The following is a 10,490-nucleotide window of genomic DNA, read 5'->3' as shown; positions in this document are numbered from 1 at the left end:
GGGGATGACCAATGGCTGTCCGCATGTAGCGAAATCCCCGACGTCCGGAGATAATCCCCAAATATGTCACTCCGGAAGCACATCGCATTGTCCGTAACTACGGATCCGATTCTCCCCACTGTACCCATTAAGGTGGACAGAGAACGCACCACGATTCGGGCTGAGATTCGTTTCGTCTGATACAAGTGAACATATCGAGTACAGTAGTCGATGACTACGAAGACATACCATGCCCGCTCTCCAGGGATGTTGGAAGGCCCTGCGAAATCAAGACCCACCTTCTCGAAGGGGCGGGTCGGGGGTTTGACAGGTTGCAACAGCCCTATTTTTACCGTCCCCTGTTTTTGCCTCTGGCAGACGCCACACTCCTTAACAAATCTGCGGACCTTGGCGAGAAACCCTTTGCCGATATCGAAACGTTCATTCACGCGCCTCTGAGTCTTCCAAATACCTGGGTGTCCAGCCATGTCGTCCTCATGACAAAGTTTGATGGCGTCAGTCATCAACACATTGGGGATACAGAGACGACCCTTGCGATAAAGGAGTTGGTCCTGAACGGTGTACCCTACAGACGGCCTTCGTAGGAGATCACGGAGGGCAGGGTCACGGCCCTGTTCTCGTCGGACGCGTTCGACGCAGAGTGTGGCGACAGAGAGCCTTGACAAGGCGTCAGCATTTCCGTTGTCCACCCCTCTCCGATGCACGACCTCGAAGTCATAGTCCTGTATGGCCATTGCCCACCGGACGAGTTTTGGGCAAAGGTTCGCCTTACTCTTTAGGTACTTCAATGAAATACTATCGGCCACAACTTTGAAGTGCCGGCCATACAGGTAAGAGTGGATTTTCTGTATCGCCCAAACCACAGCGAGACACTCCGTTTCCGACGAGTGGCATTTCATTTCGGCTTTCGTGAGGCGGCGACTTGCATAGGCCACTACTCTTTCCTTGCCCTCAAGAACCTGGACGAGTACAGCTCCGAGGCCGGTTCCACTCGCGTCTGTTTGTAATCTGGTCTCGAGACCATCCTGGTAATGACATAGGACCGGTTCTTTCGTTATCACCTCCTTAATGTTTTCGAACACCTGTTGGTGTTTTTTCGACCAGTCGAAGGTTGTGTCCGTCAAGAGTTCGTACAAGGGTGCGGCCATCGCGGCGAAATTCTTGATAAAACGCCCATAATAGGACGCCAGTCCCAAGAAGCTCCTCAGCTCCTTAAGGCTAGTCGGTGGAAGGATCCCTTTCACCGCGGCAACCTTCTCGGGGTCAGGAGCTATACCATGGGGAGTGACTTTATGGCCTAGATACGTGACTTCTTTCGTGGCGAACAGGCACTTTTTTGCTTTCAACTTCAGCCCCGCTGTTTGAATCTTCTTCAACACTTCCCTGAGGTCCGTGAGATGCGTTCCAAAATCCTTCGAATAGATAATTATGTCATCGAGGTAGACGAGGGCCATTCGGTACTTTAGCGGTCCGATGACTCGGTCCATTAACCGCTGGGAAGTGGCCGGAGCGTTTGCCAACCCGAAGGGCATCCGCTTGAACTGGAACAACCCGTCGGGGGTACAGAAGGCGGTCTTCGCTTTGTGATCTGGCGCCATCTCAACTTGCCAATAACCGCTTATGAGGTCCAACGTACTGAAGTAGCTATTACCGGAGAGGGCATCAAGCGCATCCTCTATCCGCGGGAGTGGGTAAACGTCCCTCTTAGTGACTGTATTCAACTTCCGATAATCCACACAGAACCGTATAGAACCATCTTTCTTCTTCACCAAAACTACCGGTGCCGCCCAGGGACTCGAGGAGGGTTCTATGATTCCAGAACTCAACATTCCGTCAACTTCTTTGGTGATTGTCTGCCGCTGGACAGGGGCTACGCGTCTCGCTGGAAACGCGATCGGTGGCGTGTCTCCTGTCGGAATGGTATGTTGTACAAGGCCGGTACAGGACAAGTTGTCGGGCTGACCGAACAGATTCGCGAATTCTTCGTTGAACATACGGATCAGGCGATCTTCTTGACTTCTCGTCAAGTCTTTTCCTAGTCGTACTTCATTCTTCGTCCAACTGGAATCTACTCTCTTCTCAGCCGATTTCGTTATCTCCATTGGCTCATGGGCTTGCCCAAGTGATGTTCCTTCTTTGAGGTATATGGGTGTATTTTCCAAATTCACCACCAGGATTTCACAGTCACCCCCCTTGTTCGATCTCACTATGCTATACGGTGTTATGAACTGGCTGCCGGGAGCACAGTGTAATGTACCGTCCAGTTGCAGGGTACTTTTCGGCTTCTCCGTTAGAGCCTTCACGAACATCGCTGCCTGTGGGGGTATCACCGTCCCGCTCTTAGCTTTACAAGCAGAACTCGGTCGCGAATAAGCTTGGGAATCCTGAACTTTATTGACGAGATCGAATGATTTGGTGAGGAAGGGTTTACCCAGGATGACTTCCTTCGATAAATTCTTGATGATGAAAAATGGTTCCCGTGACCCGTCGACTTCCAATTCGACGGCACCGATGACGTGCATGGGTTTTCTCTGAGCATCTGTCACGTAAGGCTTCTCTGTTGGCTTCAAAATATCGAGGTTCGGGTCGTCCAGGTTGAGAATGGTCGGTGATATCGCGTTGACATCGGCGCCCGTGTCTAGCGTGGCCGTCCTGAGTCCTCCCTGGATGTTGACTCGCATTTCGAAGGGGTTTGCAGAATCATTCCCGATGCATTGTACTTGGAGCTTACGACCGTACTGACTGCATTCTGCTCGGAAATGTCCACTCTTCCCACACTTGAAGCAAACTTTCGATGCTTTTTCTGGTGTCCTAATTGGCGGCTTAGTCTTTCCTGACGGCTCCTGTCTTTGGCTTATCGGTGTCTCTATCTTCGACTGTTGGTCTTTGTACTTGACGGCCACCTCCATCAGTGCCTCGAAATCTTCGGGGTTGGCGGAGACAATGAAGTTCCTGAAGTTCACCGAATTACATGAGTTCTCTATCTCATCTAGGAAGTTTGAGAAATCGAAGGGTATCTCTAATTCCCGCAGCAACGACTGTTTCTTCCGGATGAAACCCGTGAATGACTCGTTGGGGAATCTTTTCCGGTTGTAGTATTCAGACGGAGATTTCTTTTTCCCTTTCGGGAATTGTCCGTAGAGTGCCTCCTTGAACTTTTCCCAGTTCTCGTATGGACCGGTGTGTACGAACCAAGCCTTGGTGTCGTCGTCCATGGTCCGATAGGCGAGGCGTATGACTTTCTGTTCCGTCCATTGATTGACTGCGGCATCCATCTCTAGACGCCTCAACCATTTCTTCGGGTTTTCTGGGTTAAACTGCGGTAGATCGCTGACAGAGATGATTTGCTCCATGAGCGTCGCGAGAGTGTCGACGACTTCTGGGCATGCCACTTTGTCCATACCGCTGCCACCAAAATGTAGCACGCCGACAACGAAGGGTGGGAATAATGCGTTACTTTATTAGAAGGTTATCCCTTTTATACCCTGTGGCGCTGCCATCGGCAGTGCATCAATAGGTACTTATGTAACTGATCGGACGATGGAGAGAAGAACGTAAGGATAGAGAAATGATCAACGACGAGTATACATCGAGTACACTTATTCGAGCAAGTTTGCCCGGCAAGTCGGGCACCTGGGCTGCACTTGAAACCACCTTCTCAGGCACTCTCTATGGAAAATGTGATGACAAGGGAGATTGACGTTTCCGGGACCGATCATCTCCTCGCGACAAATGACACAGACGGTGCCTTCGGCGAAGAGTTCTTCTCCGCTTGCATCGCGATACCTTCAAAAATATATATGCTTCAAATCTCGGAGCGAAACAATTTCTATGAGAGGAGATCCGCTCGATATCGATCTCGATGGAGAGCTTTATCAGGATACTCACAGGGTGTTTAAGAGATGCATGGCTCTCCGCAGGGCATGAAGCTTCCGGTAGACTGCATACATCGTCCACGAACTGATCCAGGTTGGCCGGATGGCGAGAGCGAGGAATTCTCTAGACGAAATCAACATGAGCCCAATGTAAGTAAAACAGGCAATCACCTGGAATACGGGGTTCGATTATATATTAGTAGAGCTTGGAAGTTCAGGCATTACCGTAAATCTTCTATTAGAAGCCCGGGCCTCTATTTTTTCCGAGTGCCTCCTCAGAGGGGCTTGTATTGGAGAGGGGCTTCTATAGGAGGGGGCTTATAATTACTCGAACCGCAAAACCCTGACGATCAAGTAATGGAGAACTGCCGATGCTTTGAGATAGGAGAGAAATCTCGTCCATTCTTCGAGATGCACAGCTCTCCTGAGCCTTAGCCGAGCGCTACTGTGACCGCATGAGGTACTAAACGAAGTTATTCGTCTGAGAAGCGACGTTTGCGTGTTTAGACACACAACAGTGTGGAACGAAAATCTCCCGTAATCGTTGTGCACAGATTGACGTTTCGACTCGGGTGACGTCGGTGCTCTCTCGGCTCTCTACGATGAGGGGAAAATCTTCCGGAATAGCACGGTTACATGCGATCTCGGGCGGAAGAGGGGCTACTATTAGAGAGATGGGCTTCTATTGGAGAGGGGCTTCTATATTTACGAACCTCCCCGAGGGGGGGCTTGTATTGGGGAGGGGCTACTATTAGTAACGGGGCTTCTAATAGAAGATTTACGGTAATCACTTTTTCTTCTTTCTTGCGCACATAGATTGATGGATAGATTGATTAATGATGATTGAATTTTCGGATTCTCTCGGTCCCCGAACAGAATAGATCATTGCATGCCTCAATTTCAGGGGGGTAAACATGAACAAGAGATCAGAGTATATCACAGTCAGTTAATAGGCTTTTTGAGCGAGTGGATCCACTCTGCGATCCTCTAGGCGAACTGGTGGTTGATGTGTTCGGAGCGGGCCAGCGCTTTCAGGAAAACAGTGACTCCGCTGCGGAGATCGTTGGCGCTAATGGAGAAGAAGTCAGGAAGCAGATTTTCCCGGTGGCGTAGCGAGGCGGGGGGCGGTGGGGCATCACTGTTCTGGGGGCATCACAACGCCCGATAGGAGAGCCTTAAAGCATAATTTTCCATCAAGTTCGATCGTATTGCATGAAGGCTCATATTGACTTCCATCGGTACTCAGATCTTGGAACGACAAATTCAGGAAAAATTCGAGAAAAAAATCCGAGGGGGCATCAAATGGAGGACCCGGCACGGGATTTTCGGAAACCGCCACTGGCATCGTCGAGGCATGCTACGCCACTGGATTTTCCTGTTTCAGTAGGAAGTAGGCTGCCCGATCATGCTCGGCGAGCCCACAAATCGGGCTCGTGCATACGGTTCCAACATTTGCTCGGAGAGGATGCAAACCAGGGACTCTCGGTCACCTCAGGATAGAGCCGCCTACCGGTTCGAGAAAAGCGGTCTCTCGCGCAAGACACGTCAATTTGTCCCATGCTGAGCGGCTTACTACAATATGCACAGCGTCGTGACCACCTGACCCCTCGAATCACAGCATTGGACAGTTCCACCTCGATTTCGGAGAAAAATTATTACCTCCCAAGTAGAGAACAATGAAAGAATTCGTGACGACAATCTTTATTCATCGCCCCTCTGTCGATTGACGCAGTATAATATGTCCATCTGTAATATCTTTCGTTTATCTTTAAGTTAAAATTACCACCAAGGAAAATATCTCGCCTAATGAAACACTTGAGTCTCGCTTATCGCCGAGCGATCGCGGAACGATGCGATACGCGTGGCTTCTGAGCTCTCCATGAAGTGCATAGCATAAATCCGACGAGCCAGATACGTGGGAGGGTTGCCCACACGAAATCGAACTACCCAGCACGCCTATGCTGCCCGTTTGCGCCTCCTTCAAGATCACAACAGAACAAGCAGTTTCGAGGGAAAGAAAGAGGAGCTTAGAGAGGCGGATCGTTCATGTCAACTGATTTTGGCTCCTTTCCCTCAGAGCGAGATGATCTCTAGATCTATGATCAAGATCCGCCGCTGCGATTCTGGATTTTAACCGCTCCCACTCCCCTTTATCTCTGATTTTCCCTCTATCATAGTGCTTCGTCTGGAGCGGCCTTTCTTCCTCATCCGCGGTCCGCGGCCATATTTGTTTAGTAGAAAATTCTGGGGCAACTCCGAGTGGACTGACCATCGGAGCAAGTGCCTTTCTGTCCCACTGCCCCCCGTCTCTCCGATCAAGTTCACATCCGACTCTTTCGCGCGAAATAGACCTCATTTTTAGTTATAAAGGTCGTCATCTTCATCATTTTGGAAACTGCCTTGACCTCCAGGGTTACCTCCCGCGGCAGGCGTCTGCGTCGGGAACCGGAAGTTGTTCCCGAATCCTCGGGATTGCTGCAGGGTCTGAGCGAACATCTCGTACTTTCGAACATCGTTCTCATTGACCGATTTCCGAGCAAACTTCATCGATTCCTCGAAGTGGTCCCTACGGATTTCCGGGACGGGATCCTCGTCCATCTCCATGGCGTTACTACCCTCGGCACGGCTCTGAAAAGGATGAGGAATCGTATTTCAGAGTCGTGGCTGCCAGCGTGGCGATCTCTGTATTCGGGGACGAATCTTTCGAAGCACAACTGACCTTCTCACGTTGGATCTCTTTCTGAATGCTTTCGCTGATCGCGATTTTCGCAGCCCGTTGACAAATTTCTGTGACGTCAGCCCCGGAGAAGCCAGACGTGATTTTGGCCAGGAATCCAATGTCGACATCTTTTGCGACTGGGGACTTTCTCAAGCAAGCCCTGAAGACTTGCATGCGGGACTTTTCGTCCGGTAGTGGAATATATATCAATTGATCGAGACGGCCGGGTCGCAAGATCGCAGGATCGATAATATCGGGTCTATTCGTCGCGCCGATGATGAAGACATTCTTCTTCGCCCCCATTCCGTCCATTTCGGTGAGGATCTGATTGATGACGCGATCGGCGGCACCTCCGGCATCACCAACGCTCCCGCCTCGAGACTTCGCAATCGAGTCCAGCTCGTCGAAGAAAAGCACGCAAGGAGCTGCGGCTCTCGCCTTGTCAAAAATATCTCGGACATTCGACTCGGACTCACCGAACCACATCGACAGCAGTTCGGGACCCTTGATCGAGATGAAGTTTGCCTGACACTCGTTGGCGATCGCTTTGGCCAAAAGAGTCTTCCCGCAGCCAGGCGGTCCGTAGAAAAGGACGCCCTTCGGTGGTGACATGCCAAACTTGAGGAACTTGTCCGGATGCTCAACCGGATACTGAATCATCTCCTGGAGTTCCTGTTTCACGCCCTCCAGACCGCCAATGTCCTCCCAGCTCACGTTGGGAACTTCGACGACCGTTTCTCTGAGAGCCGACGGCGAAGATTTGCCCATGGCCCACCTGAAGTTCTCCATGGAGACGGCGAGAGAGTTCAAAACCTCAGCGTCGATTTGATCGTCCTCGAGGTCGATGACGTCCATCTTCTCTCGAATTTGTTGCAGAGCGGCCTCCGAGCACAAAGCAGCCAGGTCGGCGCCGACGAAGCCGTGAGTCTCCGCCGCTATTTTCTCCAAATCGACATCGTCCGCGAGTTTCATGTTCTTGGTGTGGATGCGGAGAACTTCCAGACGTCCGGTCGCGTCCGGGATGCTGATGTCAACCTCGCGATCGAAACGTCCGAAACGACGTAGAGCAGCATCGATCGAGTTGGGACGATTGGTCGCGGCCATAACGATCACGTGAGCTCTCTGCTTGAGACCGTCCATCAGAGTCAGGAGTTGGGACACGATTCTCCTTTCGACTTCACCATGGGTCTTCTCTCGCTTAGGCGCGATCGCATCGATTTCGTCGATGAATATGATCGCGGGTGAGTTTTTCTCAGCTTCCTCGAAAGCCTTGCGCAGGTTGGATTCGGACTCACCAGCGAGTTTGGACATGATTTCAGGACCGTTGATCAAAAAGAAGAAGGCTCCGGTTTCATTGGCGACTGCGCGAGCAATCAACGTCTTTCCAGTTCCCGGGGGTCCATAGAGCAGGATACCCCTCGGGGGCTTGACTCCGATTGTTTTGAATAGCGATGGATGGCGGAGTGGCAGCTCGACCATCTCCTTGATGAGAGCGAGTTGTTTCCGGCAACCACCAATGTCATCGTAACCGATTTCATTGAGGCTCTCCTCCTCCTCTTCTCGCTTGATCGGCTCGCCCTCGCAGTGGATGACGGTGTCCGGGGCCACGATACAATAGCCGGCAGGATCGGTTTCGACCACCTTGAATTCGACAGCGCGCATGCCGCCGCGAACGATGAAGAGATCTCCTTTGTGAATAGGCCTGTAGGCTTCGAGGAAGTACGGCTTGAGGAATACCTCGAAGAGACTCCCTGTCAAACCCTCGACCGAATCGTCGATAGGCAGCACGTGGATCCGTTTGCCGTATTTGATATCGGGGCAGCCCTGGACGGAAATTACGTCTCCCAGGCGGACTCGAAGATTATTGCGAATACATCTGTTCATGCGGATTTTCTCGTTCGGACATGTATCGTCCGAGATCACGATGGCGACCGTCTCGCGACGTTTGCGGCCCTGGAAAAGAGGAGTGGCTCAGAGACCAGATGGCGCCCACTCCTCGCATTCATCGAGATTTCAGCCATTATTCGCGAGCTCCATGCCGCGAGCCGACCTCGTCACTCCTCTTCCTCACCTTGAGAAGGACAGTATCTCCGCGGAAGAGATTCAGTTCGTCCATTTTCGCTTGTGAAAGATGGATTACAGAGTTGTCATCGGTGACAGCTTCATCGACGAGGAGCCTGTTGGGCTTATCTTTCGGCTTCAGGATCGCCGTGGCGATATCGTCTGGGCTGGAAATGCGGAGAATTCCTTTGAATAGATGCATTCTTCGAATCTTCGATAAAACCGGAATCGCCGCCACAGAAAGGTGTCTTCAGCAGAACCATCGAGCAGGAGTCGGCAATACAAGTGGACGTTTCGTACAACTAGGGAATCATATAACGAGCATTGCACGAAGCATCTTTCAAGTATCTCATTGCGAAGAGTATCGATGTCAGAAGCCACGTCCTCGGATAATGAGATACATTCAATTCGATTCCCACTTGTTTCTCCAAACCGGTAGTGCGGATTTTCGAGGGAACGATCCCCGTCGACAGGACTTGGCAGCCGGCGGCGACGTTCACCCCGCCGGATCCGAATCGTTGGCTCCGGCAAGCATAGATCCAGCCGGGAAAAGATATGGATTGGTAACCGCAGGAGCTCGAGAGGATTTAATTCGCGGAAGTCACAGGATCGGCAGAGAAGAAACTCTTCAGGGTTGTCGAGGGGCATTATTCCCCGTTTTCCCTTTCCTGATTCTGTTCCGAGCATTGATCGCAAGCTCAAGTGTTAGCGAGGACACGGCCCGAGACCAAAGTGGAACTAGAGAGACGAAATAATCTACATGATGACTCGCCACTTCTTGGGCCACCTCTTCAGCTCTTTTTTCGGAAGTCTTAGGACCGATAATTCCGTTAACAACCAACACATTTCCGGAATGACCGGGGACTCACTTGGACTTCGGCTCAGGCATAGTGAGGCTGCGCTGAAAAAATCCCTCTGAGAACAACTACGAGATGTCACTCGAACACGCAGTATGTATGATCGGATCGTCGCCGGGAGGTCTATGGCCAAACAAAAGCAGACGATGACGAATATCGAAGGTGGATAATTCGCAGAGAATATCCTGAGACTGACTGTTCGGTGAAGACTGTCGCCGGAGGCTGAGCACAACCGAACTTGCGCGAATTCTCGATCGACGGCGCAAAGGAAGCACAAGAGCTGAAAGCTCGAAGTTTTACAGTAATCTTGTGTATATCTCTGTCCGCTATATGCGACGCTCTACTGCGGCAGCAGAGTCGTCAATGATGTCGATGATCTTCGTCGGTGGCGCGGTTGGGCACCAGATCATCACTATCTAGCTGATAGAGAAGCTGCCATACTTAAGTATGTGCGATCGCAGGACCTTCTCTCCTGATCTTTACGAGATGACCCATACGCATCCTCGTCATTCCGCTAGTCGCCATGTTTCTCGGGATTGGTGTGAACTCCATTCATCAAGTGTCTGGTCTTGGTCAGAGGGCCGATCGTGAGTTTACCGAAGCGCTGTTTGTTCCCGGAGTGGAACGGAATTAAAAATCGATTGGTAGATTGACTGACAGAGGCTTTGAAGCATACTTTCCGTTTCAGGTTGTCGCCGCAGCTCTCTTCGAATAGAGCCGGCTCTAGTGAGCTTGCTCCGACTGTGGACACACAAAGCAGACTGACCACGAAAGGGTGACGCGTTGCTCACTGGGCATCGGCTTCTCGTCGCGCATGGCGAGCTTCAGCTTCCCCGATTCCGAGGAGGACCGAAGCTGTTCAATCTCTGATTCCTGACAGCTCTTCCGCGATGAAAACTTTCGCTCTTCACCCTGGAGTCAGTCAGCCGTATGGCTCTAAGCTAGGGTGACGTGCAAGGCGCGAGTGTAAAGCTCGCG

At 51.4% G+C, this 10,490-nt stretch overlaps 1 protein-coding gene across 1 annotated transcript; it reads right to left on the bottom strand.

Moving 5' to 3' along the window:
- Positions 1–5,593: 5,593 nt before the first annotated feature.
- On the bottom strand, positions 5,594–9,628 carry LOC100908149 (transitional endoplasmic reticulum ATPase). The gene is made up of 4 exons (XM_003737220.2): positions 9,525–9,628; positions 8,666–8,822; positions 6,595–8,547; positions 5,594–6,503 (listed from the first exon to the last, which is right to left on the bottom strand). Exons 1-4 carry the CDS (start codon positions 9,542–9,544, stop codon positions 6,234–6,236), a joined length of 2,400 nt encoding a protein of 799 aa, XP_003737268.1. The 5' UTR covers positions 9,545–9,628; the 3' UTR covers positions 5,594–6,233.
- Positions 9,629–10,490: the final 862 nt, after the last annotated feature.

The sequence above is a fragment of the Galendromus occidentalis genome, unplaced genomic scaffold (assembly GCF_000255335.2).
Source record: "Galendromus occidentalis unplaced genomic scaffold, Mocc_1.1 scf7180000075420, whole genome shotgun sequence".
Classification (NCBI taxonomy): domain Eukaryota; kingdom Metazoa; phylum Arthropoda; class Arachnida; order Mesostigmata; family Phytoseiidae; genus Galendromus; species Galendromus occidentalis.
Note: the sequence above shows the minus strand (reverse complement) of the source record. Positions and strands in the feature narration are given on the sequence as shown.

What these genes read in the sequence shown, in the direction of transcription:
- LOC100908149 (XM_003737220.2), bottom strand. Translation starts at nt 9,544, where the DNA reads ATGCCTGAGCCGAAGTCCAA. An exon ending in ATGCCTGAGCCGAAGTCCAA is followed by an intron (nt 8,823 to 9,524) that starts GTGAGTCCCCGG and finishes CCGCATTTCCAG; the next exon opens with CCCAGACGATATCGCCACGG. An exon ending in AAGAGATCCAACGTGAGAAG is followed by an intron (nt 6,504 to 6,594) that starts GTCAGTTGTGCT and finishes CATCCTTTTCAG; the next exon opens with AGCCGTGCCGAGGGTAGTAA.